At 46.4% G+C, this 20,349-nt stretch overlaps 1 protein-coding gene across 1 annotated transcript in view; it reads left to right on the top strand.

Moving 5' to 3' along the window:
• Positions 1–20,349, top strand: part of LOC144147171 (glucose dehydrogenase [FAD, quinone]-like) — a 51,996-nt gene that overhangs the window by 11,500 nt on the left and 20,147 nt on the right. The window contains exon 2 of the mRNA XM_077679241.1: positions 11,549–11,751. Coding sequence (XP_077535367.1) covers positions 11,549–11,751 — 203 coding nt within the window. The remainder of the gene's footprint in view (positions 1–11,548; positions 11,752–20,349) is intronic.

The raw sequence follows: 20,349 nt of genomic DNA, 5'->3' as shown, positions 1-20,349 counted from the left end.
CTACGGACTTCCCACGAGTACCACGTGATTGTGCTCAGACTGCGACATTCTCATGCATAGTCGTCATAATGAGAAGACTACTGCGCTGTTAGCCTAACAGTTGATCACTTCCTAGTGCGCCTTATGGTGTCTCCGCCAAGAAAAATTTGACATCCACCTCAAATGCAGTCGTACGGCAAAAAAAGGAAAGCTCAAAGCTGGAAACTTTGAGGTGGATGTCAAACTTTCCTTCACAAAAACTGACTCCCCCTCGGATATTCCCCTTAAATCTGGTGGTTTAACACCTGTCCATCACTTCGAGTTTGGGATCAATTTGCTCTCTCGCTACAGATGGCTAGCCTCCTGGTTAGCTCAGTTGGTAAAGAGACTGCCCTTGATAGGCGGTGGTCGCACGTTCGAATCCGGAATCAGGAAGAATTTCTTTCATGCGAGCTTCCGAGAAAATTCCCCCGCATTTCCCCGAGGGGGAGAATGTGAAAGTGCGAATGCACGGTTGTCGGCCCGCTTGCGGCGCTTGCGCTCGGCCCCCGCAGCCCACCGCCTCGCCGCCTTCTCTTCGATCTCTTCCATCGGGTTTGTAGTATCACGTGTACACCACGCAGTTATCAAGCTGCTATAACGCCGCTGAGTCGCCAACGCACGCCGCTGACGACGTAGTTTGAATGCGTTAAAGATATAAGGCGCGTCACTAACACTGATATCAGCGTCGCGTCCGTGGCTTGGTCGGTAGAGCGTCGCGCTGCGGCCGCAAAGTCCTCGGATCGAAACCTGGCGCCGGATGCTGTTTCTTTTTTAAATATAGAGGAGCACTGCGGACGCCGCCGCCGCCGACGCCGCCGCCGCCGACGCCGGCGGTGGATGGTTTGGGGTCGCTTATAAAGTGCATTCGCACTTAAAAACTGTGCAGCTTTCCCTTGTGACCGTACCGCCGCACGTGAGGTGGATGTCAAACTTTCCTTCGGAGAAACTGACTCCACCTTGAGGACTTCTCCCAAATCTGGTCGGTTAGCTCATGGTGTGTTGTTGTGGGTACAATTTCAGGGGCAGCCAAGCGGTCTCCATCCACTTTAGAGTACCAGTTAGCTTTGGAGCTTTTGAGCGCCCACGGCATTTCTAGTCCTTTGGTGCTTTGTCTTCGTTCTCCGCACAAGCGTTCTCTTCCAAGAAGGTTACCCGTTTCACCAGGTCATGCCATATTTAAGACAAGTTTTTTAGATCAGTTCGAAGGCTTCAATGTTGCAGTGATTCCTAACCTGTCCGGCCCCCTTTAAAACTGCCTACTGCTGCCATTATCCACTGAGTATTTTAATTGTGCGCAATGCCCATGAAGCAGCGCCACCACAAATTTGTTCGTTTGCAATGATACCTTCGGGGCATGGTAGGGACTAATAACGCCACTTCAGTGGTCGGTCACGAGATGGGTCTGCCAGGTAGATGTGCGCAACATCTGACACATGGTATCAAGTTCAGCACGTACAAGAACAAAAACATTGAACAAACAAACACAGAACATTTAGAGAACACAGGTCGCTCTCAGCCTTAACCGCAAGGAGGCAAATTTTCCTTCGCTGTCACTTTAATTGCATTCAGTTTATTGAATCGCTTTAATTTGGAGATAAAAAAAACATATCCTTTGGTTATTCCGGATGCTTGTACAATAAAAGCTCGTTAATTCGAACTCGAAGGGAACCGTAAAATTGTTCGAATTAAGCGGAGTTCGAAGTAGCGAGAGGGCGCTGCAATGAATGGACATCCCACCACACTGCGCAGGCAGAACGCAAAGAAGCCACCTCTGCACTCGTTATCGCGAACTAGGCGCTACTAGATGTTTGTGACCGGAGATTTCGTTAATAATGTTCATGGAGTTCGAACGGCGAACGAAATTAATGGATCAGTCAGTTATACGCCCGAAACCGGCACTGACATTGCATTCATGTGAGCAGTGAGCCGTAATATCGAAATAATGAGGCTGTTTATGAGCGAAAACAGGTTTATTTACTAGTCAGGGCATTCAAAATTAAAAGTAATCGGCAACATGCATTTGCTTGTCACGACTCCACGAGCACTGCTTGGAAATTGCGGGAAAGCTCCAGCCCAGCGTCAGAATTCTCATCTGCTGAGAAATAACGTGCTGAAACATCCTGCCTCGACGTTCTTTTACATGTATCTCTAGTAAATTTGGTTTCGTTTGGATTTGCAACACATTGTAATCACTCTTGGCCGACTTCTTCCGCGAGGAGCGATGGAAACCATGGGATCCCAGTTCGAATTAACCGTTCTGGATACCGACGCGTTCGAATTATCGGAAGTTTTCCCCCATTGAAATATACGGGGCTGTGCCGGGACCAGAGCGTCAGTTCGTAATAAACGGAAGTTTGAATTAACCGAGTTCGAATTAACGAGCTTTTACTGTATTTCCCCACTGTTAGTAAAAATCTTGAATTTTAAGAGTCGCGTGAGAAAAAAATTGAGCGTCAAACGAATACTACATGGTAAGGACGTTCTCCGGGAAAACATACATTTTTTTAATGGATGAATCACTACATCAGCAGTTTATGTTTATGAGTACACAAAACGCTCCAGATATTATGTACGAACAATGTGCAGTTCTCGCATTTAAGTTCACTGGGCAATAGCATGTTCACGTTTTATCGTAAAGGAGCTGAAGTTTATTGAGAATTGTAAAGGATCTGGAGTTTACTGAGCAGAAAACAGACATACACGCATACACATGCACCCTCGACGATGCGATGGGAAGGTCCCGGTACCTTTCCCTCGCATTATCGAGGGTGTGTGTGTCTGTGTGCGTGTTTGCGTGTGTGTTCTGGATGTTTTAATTTATACTTCTGTGGCCACTGGACGAAGATGTTATAAATACGCATGGAAACACCTCACACTTTGTCTTGAGAAAGGCTGGCACCCGACCGAGACGTGGACGAATAAACAGTCTCTGAAGGCTTTTACTTTTACTTACTTTGTGCATACTTCTGCAGCAACTATGAGCAACGACCCGCTCGAGTTAGCCGCAAAAAAGGGACGTCAGCGCGTAATGCTTTCCGCCGCTCATGCATTCTCGCTCCACGGATGGCCGCGACCGGAAAGTCCGGGGTGACCGCCAGACGTGATGTTCCATTGTTTCAATGCTCCGCTTTGCTAGCTTCCTTGTTTACATCGCGCCCGTGCAAATTGCCTCTTTAATTGTTCCCGTAAGTCCTTTACAACGCGGGGGTCCTCCGCAGGCTTGGGGTTCGTGACAATGAAATGTCAAGGATTCCAGAAGAGATTTTACGTCGTTTCTACCTTACTTGCTTCCTCGTGACGTTTGTATATCTTAGCCGGTACAGTGAGTGGGCCAGCAACTGTAGCAAACGGCACGTAATGACCCCGCTCAGAACATGACGTTAAGCTTCAGATGATCTCGCTTTCGAGAAAAGCTCTCTCACCCAGGAATAGTTCTGCAGTCGTTGACAACGTGATGCTTGAGTGAGAGAATTTTCGCTCAGCTAAAGATGGAGCGCTTTACCTGCAAGCTTTTTAGCTGTGGCGTTTACTGACGTACAGTTTTCTTGATACACAACATGAAGTTATCAGCGACCGCATGCTTTGGTTAGATGGCGCGACTTTCAATTTGATAGTTTACGGAACACTGAGAGTATAGGGCGTAAATTTCAGCGTTGGGCACAGCTGCCGCGTTGTATGCTACATTAAGTGAGCGCCCCAATAGTTCTGACCTTCATTTAAGTTAGTCAGCGATGGGAACTAGCAAGGATCCGGCACACGACCCGCCTATTACCGCGATTTCTTGGTACACGGTACCAACCAGGAGTAGCTAACTGCACGCGCAGCCGAGTGCATTCATTGCACTGACCTTCATTGCCGTTTGTTTGAACACTCCATTTCCGAACACTCCATTTCCGAAATTTAAGCACTTATTTTTTCAGTCGATTTTTTCTCGGTTTTCGTTCTTCTTGGTTATCTAGATAACAAAGTTTGATCATTGCGCGTTCCTGTCGAGGATATGAGGAACGCACTGCATGAAATACCCAAGCTACATAAAAGTTCCAAGAGGCAGCCAACTACGCCCACTCTCACACACACACACACATATCCAAAATATTTCCAGAAACACAGAGAAGTGTCTACTAAAGCCCAAAAATGAACTTCATCAGTTCATTGTTGTAATTGTTTTATTTATTTTATTTCTTCTTTTTTGTTTTTAATTTCCGTTAGACTAACTATTTCCGTTTCCGCTATTATAACCATGAAATGTATTACTTGCACCAATTACCCAATTTTGCGGATATGCGGGTCGTTACGCGGTCCGGGCTGTGGCATACTAGGCAAAGAATGCTACGCATTAAAAACGACGTTTGGGTGCCATAGGCGTGGACCGCACTCGCGCCGCAGGAGCACACGATACCAGCTCAGTCGCGCCGATTTCCCTTTCGTGCGACAAGCATCATTTTAAGTGAAAACTACTTCCGGAAACGCGCTCGTAGAACACCCAGCGTACAACCGGAAGCGTTGTAACCACCGCTGGCAAACCACGCCTCCTCGCGTGGGCGGGGAGTCGTCGCGGATGAGTGGCACGCGTGCACGCTGCGCAACGAGAACAACGTCGCTGCGTGGGCAGGGTCAGCGCAAAAAATAAAATTCAGAGCCCTTTCTCTAGGTGAAGAAGGGTGACCAGCGAAGTTCTGCGCCGACCAAGAGGTGCACGAAACAAAACACGGTTGTGTGTATTTTGTGACTGAGCATTCTTCCTGTGGACAATTACTTGAATGAAAGTTTGAAGGACTGGAGTTTTAGTCCAGTGGACAAGCGTGAGGCCGTCTGTTTTCCTCCCATAGAGGCCCGTGCGTTAAAAGCAAACGGGAATTCTACAACATTTACAACTTCACGGGGAACTAACTAATTTAGACAAACAAATAAACCTCAGCGTAATGGTAGAGTCGTGTTCGAGGCGAATTGTCATTGAACTTGTTTCGGGAGAATTTTTTTGTAAAAGAAGAGTTACAGTGGTTTTTAGTTACCACGCTCTCTCTGTAGGCGGCCAGGTGTTGACATCAGGCGTGACACGAGGCGTGAAGCCTTTGAAACTCGGGGAACCTTGGTTCGATTACCATAATTAAAATACTATTCCTTCAAGTATTCCCTAAAGCTGTCTACACCCGCACGCACGCGGGTACGCACGGGGAAAAAACTTGAGGATGACTTCGGTATACCGAAGTCATCCTCAAGTTTTTTTAATGGTATACCATCCTCAAGTTATCCTCAAGTTATCCTCAAGTTATCCTCAAGTTATTTTAATGGTATACCATTAAAATAATTTTAACGCCGGATAATGCGGTGTCTACATAGCTAGGCGGTCATGGGATCCTTGAGCTAGCCTGTTCCTGAGCCTTTTCATGCTCTGGCCGTAGGAGGGCTTCTCCATTTATCACCAATTTGGTGGCAGTATAAGACAATGGGCATGAAAGCAGGCTGGTGTCGCGCAACTGTTTGATTTGCCTTGCAACTCACGATCACGGCGGCTTCGCCCGAATGCTGCGCACACGGGAGCAGCTCGCCCTTTCCTTCCTTCCTGCACCGTGGGATGAAATAGCCGTATACGTGCGTGGCCTTCTTGGGTGGACCTCGGATAATCGGCCAAGGACGCTTCTCGGCATGGCCGCTGCGTCCCTGCATGTCCTTGCTCTTCCTCATTTTTTAAAGTTCGCGCGCGTCCCTCTCTTTGTAGGATCCTTTGTTAACTGAGTGTAATTGCTACATTTTACAAGGGTGTGGCGCGAATTCAACCGAATAGCGGCCGAAAGACTTGTCACGGACTTGTTTTAATGATTACATTGGTTGAAAACGCTCTACACTTGAAGTTTAAGGGCCCGTTTCATAGCCAGGTAAAGCCAGAACGCTAAAGGGCGTGCTGTCAAGCGGCCTGTCCAATATTTCACAGTTGCAGTAGCCTAGCTCTCTTTCAAGGCCGCTGAGCAATGCGAGAGTAGGCGGTAATTTGCGAAGCGGCATTTCTTTATAAATTTCAACGCAACTTTAGCGAAATGGTGAAACTTGTTTCGATCCCCACACGACCACAAAGAAAAAAGATGGCCGCGTATCTGCTGCTTTTGTTGCAAATTTCGACGGAAGACGATAGTCGACTGGCGCCCCTGCCAAGTAAATGCCTCCATTCCCTTTCCCTCTCACCTCTCATGCCGTTCCTCACCCGTCTCATTCCTCCCAAGATAACACACTAAAGGTTCGCTCAAGTCAATTTAAATTTACCGCATTCCACTGCTAAGTCGGGTGCCTCAATGCCAGCGCTGCAGTACGGCAGAGACACGCGGGAATCGAGGCACCCTACTACAACGTTTATAGAGCCATGGAACATCGAGCCTATCTAGGGGAACCTTTCGTTTCTGTTGCCGTTTGATTGTTCTAAATGCCGCCAGGTAGCGCGGGCAACAGCAGGCTATAGTTTTCTGCAGTTGATATAGTGTTTTATTCGCTATCGCGAAAACCAAGCATGCGTGAATTGTTTAATAAAGGAACAGTAGAAATATCACTCATGTATTGATTTTCTGCCTTATATTTGCGTAATGTCTTGTTCTTGTTCAACAATGTTGACATTAATTTTGAACATTAACACCGGCCTTAGACGTTTAGATTTGGTAGTGAGCATATAAGACTATTGCGCAGTTTCTATTCCACTTTGGTCGGATGCTGAATCGAGTCACAGACAGACAGACAGACAGACAGACAGACAGACAGACAGACCAAAATGTCGGTATTTAAGTAGCTCAAGAAAGACTATTATCTTTAATAGCAATTCTCAAATGTAAGGGAATCGAAATATGGGCAAATAGATGGTTATGTCTAGCCGCTGTGTCAGGAGGTTAGTGCGCTTCACAAATTAGAGCGTTTCACTCAGATTGCTTCCTAAGGTCTGTTTCGTTTTACTGTTTGTGCCATATTTGCGTGAATGGCTCCTCCAAATAGTGCGGTACATCCTCCTTTAAGGAACAAAGCATTTTGTTGTATTTTTGTTTTCGCAATGATCCTACAACGATCGTTACAATGATCCCCACAAACGATACTAAAATAATCAAGCTTAAATCACTTCCATGCAGAAGTGATTTGAGCTTGAGTATTTAGGACTACGCCCTCTGAGGTGGGCTTGCCTTATTATCGGCTCGGCTCATAGCACTGACCCCGAGGTTTTCCCCCTGACGCCTAATGCTCATGCCGACTCCTGCATAACCTCAAACAGATAAATTAGTTTGTACTAGTCTCAAACTAATTGCCCGCTTTTTTCGTGGATGCAAAGCCCTTCATGCATGTTCAACGCGCGACCTACATATGCTTAGCGACAGTTAACAAAGCAGGGGGGTTTGAAGTTTGGCGAGTAGGTGCATGTATAAGTGGAACAGCGCTATACTAGGACACAGTGAAGAAGTAACTGTGCCTGGTATTTTTTACTGTGTGCCGTCTTAGCGCTGTTCCACTCCGGTAATAACGTTTTTGAACACGGGTTATCTTTTACACGCACAGTGCGTCAGCGTAAAAAATTTGAAGGGAAGACTTTGGGCGTCCGCTAGAACATTCTATGGGACTAGAACAGCCTCATCTAGCGAGGCACAGTCTTGGTCAAATAGAAAGCAGAGAGAAGTAGCTTGTCTGTAAAATATATAAATAAGTGTACAGCGTTACGGGATCCGACATGTATGCCCTAGGGTAGCAAGATGTTTAAGGATATGTGTGTGGATACTGCCAGTCTTGCCACACAGACTTGCGGCGTGCTTGTTTGAAAGGATTGTATAGTTTCAATGCAATTTCATTTTCAATTCAGTCCTCAGAAAGTATTCCTGAATGAGTGCATAGGGTAAAAACCAGACATGCACAAGATACTCAAAGTAGGTATGTTACATGAAGTATAAATGTCGTGCAAAAAATTTATTCAGACGAGTACTAAAAAGCCAAATTCGAAATGTATCATAGTGGTGCACAAAATGCTTGTCAACGTAATTCGTAACGCTGAAGATACTTCCAAAACACAAGACACTGCACAAAGAAAGAAAAGTTCTCCATCATTATTGCACTTTATTTTGGAAAGAAAGCCAACGTCTGAAACACCAAACACCTTGCGTGCCCTAAGAAGTGTCTTTGGAAATGTACCGCTTTACTTGCCCCTCGTCTCTCTGAAGATATCGCCACCGAGGTTAAAGAGCTGATACATAAATGCACTCAGCGCAGCGTTGTGTATGCACGAATGCTCTGAAAATCAGGACTACGTCAATGTCCATGTCACATTTTCGTCCCTGAGTTCATGGTCAAGGTAGGCGCACAGTTGTTATTTCATTCGCTTCACAAGTTTCATTCGCACCAAATAGTGGCCCGGCCCTGAGAAGTTCTCGCCAGGACATAGGGCAGCTCATGCAGCTGCACAAAAGAGTCTGTTAGGTATCTCCTCTCCTCCGCTCTGCTTGTCGACAGCGCCCATTGCTGCCTCTTCATCCGCTGCGGTGCAAATCATTCGATACAGAAACGACAAAAAAAAAAAAAAACTCGTATCGCAAACCTCACTTCTCCCGGCTTCCTCGCGTCTCTTCCCAGACTACTGCGCTCTGCTAAAGTCTTCATCAATAAATGCGTCGCCCACGGCTGCTATGTCCCTGAAACGTTCAGAAGATGGTGCGCCCTTCTATCATTGCCTAAGTGCCCTGACTGCCTCAAAGCTACAAAAGCTGATCTTCACCTCACCTCATGTGATTATGCCCCAAATTCATACGCTACCGCACATTCACAACCCCTGCTGCAAATGACCCGTAAGACCCTACACGCCCTCATACTGTCGACATAATCCTCCACAAATAGCGGCCTTGCACAAGACCGGCCCAGCTTTCGCAGGAGCTTAGTTCACCGTGGTTGATGTGCACCTGCTCTACTCACGTGCCGTTACATTCACCTGTCACGTGATATGACGTCAGCGAATCACGCACTAGGATTACTTTTGTTCCTCGGCTGGCAATGTGCTAAGATATACCGCGGTAGTAGCCAATCGGCTCATCCTACTCTGAACTCCGAGTTTGTTTGTCATATACGACCTTAAATGTGTGTCCTTTGCTCTTTACAGTGGGGGCCATTTTCTGTACCGGATACCAAAAAAGTCTACATCCGCCGTTGACCCAAAGGGAAAATGATAAAAGTAGACTTAGTGAAGGCTATGCGGCCTTCGACTTAAATACGTAGGCTAGAGACGTTCATTGGGGCCTACATGAGTAATTTGAGCATGCTAAATACAGAAGCAGTCATTGGTGGAGCAGCAAAGTGGGTTCTCGTTAAATGTCTTCTTGTCAAGGCGAACTCCGGTACATCTCATAGTAACAACCGAGAGAGGAAGGATAATACGCAAAGAGATCTCATCGCAGCCCTCACCACCTGTGGCCGATGATGGCGGCACAATTAGACACTAATGCTTTCGCAATTACTACATCATAAGGGGCACTTAGGTATCTCCGTAATATATTTAACACTTTCGCCTTGGAAACAGAAGTCAGATGGGAACCTGAGTTACGGCAACGTGATGGCCCTGGCTTTCGTAAATCGACGCGATCACCCCGCGCTCGAGTGCGCGCACTTACAGCACGCGTGGGGCGGCGAGGCTGACGAGAGCAACGGAGCTAAAGAAAAGAAAGCGCGACTCTCACGCAAGCGGAATTTACACGCCGGTGTCTCGCTTGAGCGCGTGCCGACGTTCGGTCTCTCCCGAGCTAGCAGGGCAGCCACCGCAACCTTTGCGTGAATGGAAAGAGGCGCTCCCGCCGCAGAGGGTCACTCGACGCACGCGGGAACCGCTTTTGTTTGCGTTGTTGGCATTGGCTCCGTTGTTTACTCTCCATTGGAGCTCTTCTCAGTCTTTTTTTTTAATTTCATGACCAGCGGATGCTTATAATAAACCCGGTGGAGTTGTACCTCCACGCCTTGCTGATATTCGCATGCAAAGCCACAGAACACCAATTAAATAGTTGCGGAAGTAGCTACTGTTTTTTAACTGCGGAGCTGTTGTTACTGGTCGTAAATTCACCGTTGCAGGAAAGAATACCAAGAAAATGCGGGGGGCTCGTGAGCGCGTGCCTCGCGGCGAACGCCGACTTCCCGGCTCGCGCATTCACTTTAGCAAAAAGACAAAACAAAAAAAAAAAAAACTCCCGCGCTGTAGTCAAGCGCTACCACGATGTAAAAAAAAAAGTCCAGTGCTAATGCTAAAGATCAAAAGACACTGCTTGGGAGAGGTCACCCCGGCCGCCGCATTCTCTAGAAGCCATTATGGATACTTGGAGACATGGCTACGAGTGTGCATCCCCTTCTCCGGACGACTTGCTGATCCTGCCACCGCTGCTTCGAATCGATGACGAAGAGCTCGTGAAGGTCTAAAATGCTGAGGATCACTTTACATCCACCACTCGCCGCGAAGAAGACGACAACCTCTTCGATACATATGACGACGATTACTAGCACGGCAATTACCAAATAAACACTGATACTAAAACTTAACTGTGTCCAGCTATGCACAACAGCTCCGCCATTTAAGTTTGCGCAGGATGGCGAGCTTTCCTGGTTTTTTTTCTTATTCCTAAACCGGAGGGGAATATTATGTATTATTTGTTGAATGCTGAATAGTGTTTTTTGGGTCACCCTCTCACCACGCGGAGGAGTTTTGGAGTAAGATAAGGAGCTAAGTGGCCGAAGACATTCTGATAATCAAACTCACGTTGTCAATCTGTAATACCAGCTTTTCATTTTACCTGTGGCGCCCCTTGAGAAAGCAGCCAGTTTCCAAATGTCCGCGGAGCCTCCATACCCAACGAGACGAATGACTCAGTGGTGGACGCTCAAGATCACTGGACCACCACCTTTGGTTTGATATTACACCGATTTTGACAGTTCCGTGTCTCTGGGGGGTCAGGCCCACCACTTATTCAAGTTGACCGCGGTGTCCATCGTGCTAGGCATTCAAACTTGCTAGATATTCCCCATCGTTCAGATATTTCGTCACATTCCTTATGACTCCCTCGTACTCGTAGGATGGGAATACCTTTAACAACCTTGGCGTATTTCACGTGAGGAATACCTCGACGTCATCATCGCGCTCTTGGTTTCTAATGCAGGACGTAGGCCTCTCCAACGCTCCTCAAGCCGTTCTTGTCTTGTCGCTTCCTAGTCCGTTGTTCGCCTCCATCTTTTTATTTCATCCCCTCCAGAAAGTGGTTGGTCCTTACACTACATCCAGTCCTGTCTCTCAGTATCCACTCTGTCACCCTGGTGGATCACCCTCATGGGCCATTTCTCCACCTCACATGCCCAGCACAAGTCCAGATATTCCCCTTACTTTCAGCGGGATGTCTTCTACCCGAGTTTGATTTCTGATACGTAGACTCCGGCGCGCAGGCGGAGAAACAAACGTGAATGAATGCAATTGTTCGGATGCTTCGAATGACATGCAATAGCAACTTAACTCGTCGTGTCCTCCCCATTCTCTTGGCGACTGGTGCAGTGGGCGGCGGCTCTGCGGGCTCCGTCCTGGCCAACCGCCTCTCCAAGGACCCTTCGACGCGCGTGCTGCTGCTGGAAGCCGGGGGCTTGGAGGACACGGTGACCGACGTGCCTTTCTTTACCACCGTCAGCCAGCACTCGGACATCGACTGGGCCTTCTACACCGAGACGCAGGAGAACTGCGGCTTCGCCACCGTCAAGCAGGTATGCCTACAGCTGCGCGATAGGGGTCTTCCGGGCATCACCACATCTGAGGCTGTTGATCCAACCAGAAGAGAAAAAAAGGGTACGAATGAAGTGGTAACAGGACTTGTATGCGCGTGCTAGACGGAAGAAGGAAGGAAGAATAAGGCAGTGCAGTAAAGGCAAGAGGTTAACCAGAGAAGGGTCCGGTTGGCTACCCTACACATTAAAAATGGGAAAGGCGCGATAAAAAAAAAGGTAACTAAAAAGATGGGGGGGGGGGGAGACTGAGGGGCGAGAAAATAACGAGTACAGGTAACTACAAAGACAAAACCATGGGCTAAAACAGTGCCTAAAACAAAACGGGTAAACTGACCAAATCGGCGAATAAAGGACGGTACACGTTTATAGTGCCCCTACAATCGTTCAGGCGAGCCTGTGGCCTTTGAAAAACTAGGAAAGGCATTTAAAATGCCTTAAAAAAGACACCGTGCAGAAGAGTTCCCGCCCCGGGTTGTGCGACTGAGATAACCGGCTTTATAAAGTCATTGTAGCTTAGAACAGTGACTTTTTAGTGTCAACACCGACAGCCGTAACGACCCTATCATAGATGTTTCCGCGTGGGAACACGTCTAGTGGCTGCGAAGAGAGAAAGAGTCGTCCTCCAAGTGCATTATTCGTCCACCGCTCCTCCCTTGTCAAGGAATGCTCGCACGCTTATTTAGCAACATTGCATTTGTTCCCGCAAACTTCTAAAAAATGAGCGGGTAATGTTTATCTTGCACGATTGCTAGACGCTCAATACAAGAGCGCGCGATATCTCGCTGGATTTATGAAAGGTCTCGCTTCTATCAAAAGAGAGAATGAGTCCAAAAAAATCGTACATCATTACATCAGCATAGTGAAACAGTGCAGTGAGCGTGGGAATGGCAGTAACGGCAATATTAAATCTCTCAATATCATTAATAAATCTACGTCAAGATCAAATTGCCCGTAACTGTGCAGTGAGTATTTAACGCGTATGTGACACGTAAGCAATCCTACACTGCTTCTCTTCATTTTTAGTTCCCTCTCATTCTACACATTTACGCTATTATAACGTTGAAATGTGTAAAGCTCGCTAATTGTGCATTTTGGTGCCGACACAGGGCGTTACACAGTTGGTGCTTTTCACTATTTTTCTATTCGTGCTTCTGATTGTTTTAGAGCTTTTCTCTGTTTTTCGACTGAGGGCACTGCATACGACAGACATTTGTAATTTCTCTCGTTAATTTTTATTATTTTCTTTTGTTTTTTCTTCCCCACCAAGTTTGCGTATTTAATGATGTAATTTACTTGTTCATTACTACTACAAGATTTCTGATTTTGTGTTTTTTTTTGTCTCAATTTTTTTTTCCAAAGCATATTAATTTGCACTAATATAGCGAAGAAATGTGCTAACTTTGCCAGTTATGCTCTTTTCTGAAGATTCGGGGCGTTAAACGGCTGGTGCTTTTTCACGGTTTTGTATCCGTGTTTTCGTTTGTTTTTTGGGGCTTTTTTATTCTTGTCTTCGTCGTGAGACGGCGGGGTATAAGATATACATTTGTGATTTCGTTAGTTTAGTTCATGTTTGTTTATCTGGGAGTATTTGCTTGCTTTCTTCCTTCTACCAATCATCTTATTTTGCACAATTATAGCGATTATGTGTCCATTATAGCGATTATATAGCGATTATCATATATTATATGCATATACCTCCTATACTTATATTTGTATTATACCTCGTATCAATTATAGATTATATCAGTATATATATCGATTATTATAGCGATTATATCGCACCAATTATGTATATTTCGGGAAATTTAGCGCGTTACACAGTTGGGGCTGTTGGGTACTCAGCAAGGGGTGCTTACGCATTAAAAACTGGATCATTCTGGCCCTATAACCCAGTGAGATCCGTTCGACGCACAGCACTTTCAGGCACTGTGAAGGAACAGATTTTCATGGAAAGCGAAAGAGTTGAGGGAAATCTTTTAATCAGTCCCGTTAAGTGGTTCCCTTAGAGGAAGTTAAGTGTATTCGCCGAACTTTTATTTGCGGCTGCGTTGTACATGACATCCCACGCAATAATTTATTTTGCTATTTAGCGGAAATCAGGAGCCTTTGTTCGTAACGTTGAGCAGAAGACAAAGCGCACTAGGCGGTTTCGAACTACTCCAGTGACGGCATTATATTTCTCAGTGTCTTACTGTGCTGTTCCTGTCTTCAAAATACTGTTTTCGTCTATGTCGCGGTAAGATATAGACTTTCTATGAGTTCGCGCACTGTTTAAGCAGGTTATACATGATTGCAGTGAGTCAAACTTCGCGCTCTGTGTCTTCATAACTGATGTCAGTGAATAAGCAAGAAGTACTGGCCCGGGCAAGGCAAAGGGAACTTTGCCGCGCAATTTTCTCGCGAACAAATGGCGCTCAATCGATCTAGAGGACTCGAATCGTGGCCTGTGGTTTCAAGAATTTGTTCTAGTATAAGGTTGTTATATCGCGTTTATAACACGATTCAGTGGCGTCCCTGTTATTGTTTTTTTTTTTTAGACAACTCGCTCAATAGTTATTCAAGTGTTGAAAGCGGACTAAATAATTCCTCATTCCAACCCACCCTCGTTGACGTGGATTTATTTACGTCATCCGGTTTCATTTTCACACAAGGACACCAACGGGGATGTTACCCCGGCCAACCGTCCAGTTTTGTAGGTGGTTGAAAAACTCGTCGTAGCACCCATGTTTGTTCACAAAGCAGCGAAACGTGTGTTCTTCTAGAATAAGTAAATAGAGTGGACTGTTGCGAGAAACACAGTGACGTTTCCCGCACGCGTCATACGGTAATTACCGCCATTAAAACCAAATGCCATCCCCCGCCAGCGCAACCACGGAAACCTGGGATGAAAATATGTACGCCACTTAAACGCGCAAAGAGCATGTGCAGAAACACCATAACATTTTCTCTAGAGTCGTTTTATTATGATAAGTGGGGATAAAGCTCCTGTTTTTCGGTTGCCTCGGGCACCCTTTGTTCACGCGGGGGTAAATGTTCGTTTTATCAAGGTCACTGAATGAATGCGGCGCTGAGGTCGCCTCCCACGGCACGCTCCTGCCCTTGTTTGGCGTTCCACAAGTTTACACCGAGCCGCGATTGCCCTGCAAGCGTCGTACGGATAATCTACACGATTGCGTAGAATAATATGTACCCTTCCAGCATGCAGTAGCGTAGCCAGACATATGTTTCGGGATGTGTTATACACCACCGGTGAAAAAATTTCTTTCTTAGTCATTTTTTTTCTGTTTCATAAAGACGAAACGTTATTTTTGTTCTCTGCATTAGATACATGAAAAACACGAGTGCACAGGACTCACAGGAACGATTTTTGTAAACAAACCGGTACTTTTCGTGTCTTCGCTTTTGCATTCTAATACATCGACGCGTTGTGTAAATGGCGTGGGCAAGAAAGGCAGAAAGAAGGGCGGAGGGAGCGGATGCATCATTCAGAAAATTTTGGGGATGTTCTGAGACCGAAACACTCCCCTGGCTACGCCCTTGCTTCCAGCCTCAATGCATTCGGCTAGTGTTGGGTGTATAGACAGAAATCAGGAGGTATAGGCTTCAGAACTAATGCGATGTCTTGGCTACGTAATTCCGTTTGCCGTAATGTGTGTCTTTATCTCGATGAATGCGATATGATCCGGTTAGGTAAGCACAGACATTCCCTTCTCGGCACGCTTTCATGCTTGTTATTCGGTTCCACTGGTTCGCCCATTTTTTTTCATAAAAGTATGTGGCCCGTAGCGCTGTCGTCCTAGGAGCAGGGCATCATGTAAGGTATCAAGCTTCATTTTAAAAAGGACCCGCCGCGGTGGCTCAGTGGCAAAGGACGTGGGTTCGATTCACGGCCACGGTGGCCGCTTTTCAGGTGCAGGTGCCAGGTGAAAATAGCAAACTCCCGTATGTCGAGGTTTCAGCGCAGGCTAAGGATCCCCAGGAGGTCAAAAATAATCCGAAGTCATCCGCTACGACGCTCCTCATACCTCAGTTGAAGCTTCGGCACATCAAACCCCATAATCTGGACTGTTTTAAAAAAGACATCGAAACATTGCCGAATCGGATTTATCAAGTACAACGCCATAAGCGGACGTGTATCTAACGTCAGAAATTCTTATTCTCTGAAGTGTGAAAAACTGGTGGTCGCTAGACAGGACTTGCCATGTTTCCTTGTCCAATCTCAGCGTCGTCTTGACGTTGTAACGTAGTATTTTGGTTACATACTGCCGCTACTGTAGCATGAAGATCGGAAGGAAAAAGTCGAGACGTCGAAGAAGTTTTAAAGGTTAACTTGTTTACTTTACGGGTAGCATTGATTACATTTAGCACAGACGAACTTGGCACAATTACACTTATTACATAGATGAAATAGACAGTCAAAAGATTCAGAGTACTTAACGAAACATGGTTGGCGGGCGAAGGGCTCCCGGCGTCTGGCCCCGACGATCGGCAGCAAGCGGCTCTCCTGGTGTTGCCCGCCCTCTCGCTCCCCAGAGGGGCCGCGTTATATTTGCTTTGGGGGGACGCATTGGGGGAAAAAGCGCATCCTAGCGTGTGCGGACCGGGTGGGAAAAGGCTAAGGCCCACCCGCAGCCAATCAGGAAGACGCTTCTAAGCTCCAATCAGACATGTCCCCGCCAAAGCGAAAAGGACCAAAAACACAGACACAAGGTTTCGACTCGAAAACGCGCGCTTGGAGAATTACGGGCGTAGAGCAAGTAGTTAGACAAAACGCACTAAAGTAAACAGGGGAAAAGGGAAGGTCGTCGGAGGAACTCAGCGGCCCGCGTAGGCGCGCAACGGGGGGTCGGAGACGCCAGTGTGTGTGGTAACAGAAACCGAGGCGAGGGTTCGCTTACCCCAACAGCCGTCGTCTCCCGGTCGGCCGACGGGCAGACACACGCGCCGCAGCCGTTTCTCAGAAAAAAGGGCCAGAGCCCAGCCGCGTCCGAAGCGCTTTCAAACACAACACTTTGGAGGAAGAGCCCTGGCTGCGGGCAGAACTTAAAAAACAACCAGAAAACATCAAGAGATCTCCGCTTCGCGACAACGTGAAAGCTCATTCAAGAAGCGAGGGGGATTCCTCTCCGACAAAGCACGCGGTTTCTAAATTTTCATTGAATCGTGGACAATAAACTTTCGATTTAAGGGGGCGTTGGGGGGGGGGGGGGGCGTTTAGTTACTCTAGGAGGGCTCCTAGAATTTAAAGCGCTGATTTTTCCTGGAAGTATGCGCGGGGACATTTTTGGATTCTGTATTTATTGTTGCAAATGCAGCTGCCTACCAGCTGAACAATAAAAGGAACGCGGGGGGGGGGAGCGAACATTTTTTTGGGATAAGTATTTGGTTCGAGAGAGAGAGAGAGAGAGAGAGAGAGAGAGAGAGAGAGAGAGAGAGAGAGAGAGAGAGAGAGAGAGAGAGAGAGAGAGAGAGAGAGAAACGGTTTATTTCTGGCTCGACCCCTTCTCCTGAAATAGTCTATGCTGACCTTGACCTATATACTAGAACTTGCTGCGAAGGGCGATTCGGTGGGTGTACTGAATCTGGCGTTCTCCTGTATCTTGTAATAAACACCCGCCGCGATGGCTCAGTGGCTAAGGCGTCGTGCTGCTGAGCACGAGGACGCGGGCTCGATTCCCGGCTGCGGCGGCCGCTTTTGTGATGGAGGAGAAAAGCGAAAACGCCCGTGTGTACGAGATTTCGACGCATGTTAAACATCCCCAGGTGGTGAAAATTATTCCGGAGCCCTTCACTTCGGCGCGCCTCATCGCCTGTGTAGCGTCGGCGCGTTGAACCTCATAATCAAATCAAATCAATCAATTCCGTAATAAACGTTCTCGTGTATTTGATGCCATTCTGGTGGAGTAAATATGTGCATAAATTGTTAAAGTTCAGCACCCTTTCTTTAACATTGAGAGCAAGGGTTAATTTTAGTGTAAAACTCCCCACTACTCAAACAGTGTGGGCGAAAACCAGAGATACGCGTATCGGCACCGCCGCCACGCTAACAAAGTGAATCAAGGACAGTAATTTCTGTTTGACCCGTAATACCAGTAGGCTGCTGTTCATCTTCTCTTTCTTACGCGCTTGCTCATAACTTGCTTAGGGGCATAATCAAGTCGGAAACAAGTTACCACTCTACTGCACGTATCGTTACGGGGTGGCGAGGCCACGCGTCCAGGAGCCTAAAACAGAAGATGCGTCTACATTGGGTTCCGTTTCCAGACTGCGTTTATTTGGATAATCTCGAGAGAAGGAAAAAGACGTATACGTATAAAAGAATGGGGAGGGTGGCTACAGGCATCCACCGCAACGCAAGCGTCCTTTTCGGAGCAGGCGCGGCGTGGGAACGTCGTGTTCATTTCCTAGCGTTCACTCACTGCGCGCACAATACACACACACACTGACCTCGCAGGTCGCAGCACAGACATAACACTCGTGCGCCGGCGTCCTCGGGCAACAGACGCTCTTCGAATGGGCCTCCCCGAACCCCGGAGGCCGTTTCAAAGGCGCCCACGGCGATCGTACTAGGTGTCGGGTGACGGGACCCAGGCGCTTTACGTGATTCACTGGAGGCAGTCAAACTGATGTGAACTTCGTTTGCGTGTGGTGCCGACGCTTCTTCTGTGTCGTCTCTCGCGTTGGCTGCAGCTCCTTACAATAAAATACAAGATAGGCACAAAGGAAACGGTTCGAAACAAACAATCGAGGGTGTATACTCATACACAACATGTGAAATAAAAACTCCTAATACAGGCCAAAAATGAAAAAGAAATAACACAACAATGATGCTCTTACTAATGGCAAAGAAATAACACAACAATGATAGGCTTACTATACTAATGGCAAAAAATAATGAAAAATGACATAAAAGGAATATCTTGAACCACAGGGACTTCACAACGCTCGAATATTTCAAGGGTTGAAAAAACTGCGCGTAAAAGAAAAGAAAATAAGGAAGGGACAAGCCGCGGGCGCCCGTCCTGTCCCTTTCTTATTGTCTTGTCTTTTACGCGCAGTTTTTTCAACCCTTGAAATGAGGCACCAACTAGCCCAACAACACGCTTTACCATGTTTGAATAGCCTCAACAGTTTTTCCGGAGAGCTTGTTCAGGTTTTACTGCCCGTCTAGCCTGTCTAAAGTGCCCGCCTCGAGTTTTGCTTTCTCTACAAATACTTTGTAAGTTTGAAAGTTCAAGAATACCCTTCGTAATTTGTTAATCTCTGTTTTTGCCCTGTAGGTAGTAGGTCTGCGTTTTTAGCGTTGCGTACGCTACTCTTGCCGTATACAGAAGTATGCTTCTACGTTGCATGTTGTTTGTGACAACGTTCTTTAAACACAAAATATTTTGTGGGTTTTCTTGATCCCCGAAGTTAGCTTTCGACTTGCCACCTTTGACGCTGTAGCTTTTAAAGCGAAAGCGTTCTTAGTGGGACCAATGCTATCCTGTCAAAAAACTAATGCGCTTCCCCAGAGATCGGTTGGTCGACCGAAAAGCTCTGATAAGATCTCTGAACACAAGGTGCGTGCGTGAAACTGGGATTCTACTGTGTCAAAACGTTTTCTTGAAAATCTCGACAAAGCAATGGTGCACACATCGATCATGAAGGAGTACAGCAGTATACCTTTATACCATAAACCACGTATCCGTATCGGTAACGGTATCGGTGTGCATTTAGATCGTTTGTATGCATTTAGAAAACGTTTTTTTATTATTGCTTTGAGGCCTACTTAGGCACTGGGTGGACATCCTAGTCCGGTAGTAGTTCGTTCGTTCTTTCTTCGCTGTTTGTGTCTTTGGAGGTTTTACGATCGATTGGACGCACTTTGAGCGAAGGAAGGGATTAGGTAGTTACAAATACGCCTTTTTTAGGCAATCTTCTTCAGAGAAAAGAAAAAGAAAACTTCTCATGAAGTGTCTGTTCTTGTTGCTCGCGTACATATATAAGCAAAACATTGCGCATGTAAACGGATGGTTCGCAACTATGTCAGTAGAGTGATACGAACAATGCTTATTTGGGTCATTCCATGCCAAACGTCCCAGCCGTAAAATCGACCATCACGGATTGGCTCAGTAAAAATTGTGAGTCATCCTCGCATGGCCCACAATGCTCCCTGAAAGTGTTTTTGTCCAAAAAAATTTTGTTCTGTTTCTAGCGGCCCTTTTATCTCCAGGGTTTCAAGCAAACTTACGTCTGTGAAAAAATTCATGAAAAAGTAAATTCTGTTACAATGGCCACCATTTTTTGTGAACATCATGTCGAGGCCCTGGGCTTATGTATGCCGAATTTTTTAAATATTTTTCCTTTTCTTTGCTGTGATTACGCCATTCAGAAAATACACAATGGCGAGCATTTTCAAACATTTTTAGCAAACACAGGCACATTCTCTCAGCCAATGAAGCATTTGTACCTGTATCTCAGCATTGTGGAAAATATGTAAAAACTATATTTACACTGAAAAAAGATTAAATGTGCGAGAAAACGTTTGTCAAACTTGGGAAAATCTCCCTTATGGCCCATATTCACCTTGAAATT

Source organism: Haemaphysalis longicornis, unplaced genomic scaffold (assembly GCF_048455015.1).
Source record: "Haemaphysalis longicornis isolate Haplotype H1 unplaced genomic scaffold, Haemaphysalis longicornis Haplotype H1 scaffold_7, whole genome shotgun sequence".
Classification (NCBI taxonomy): domain Eukaryota; kingdom Metazoa; phylum Arthropoda; class Arachnida; order Ixodida; family Ixodidae; genus Haemaphysalis; species Haemaphysalis longicornis.
The sequence above is the reverse complement of the archived record's forward strand: the minus strand, read 5'-3'. Positions and strand labels throughout refer to the sequence as shown.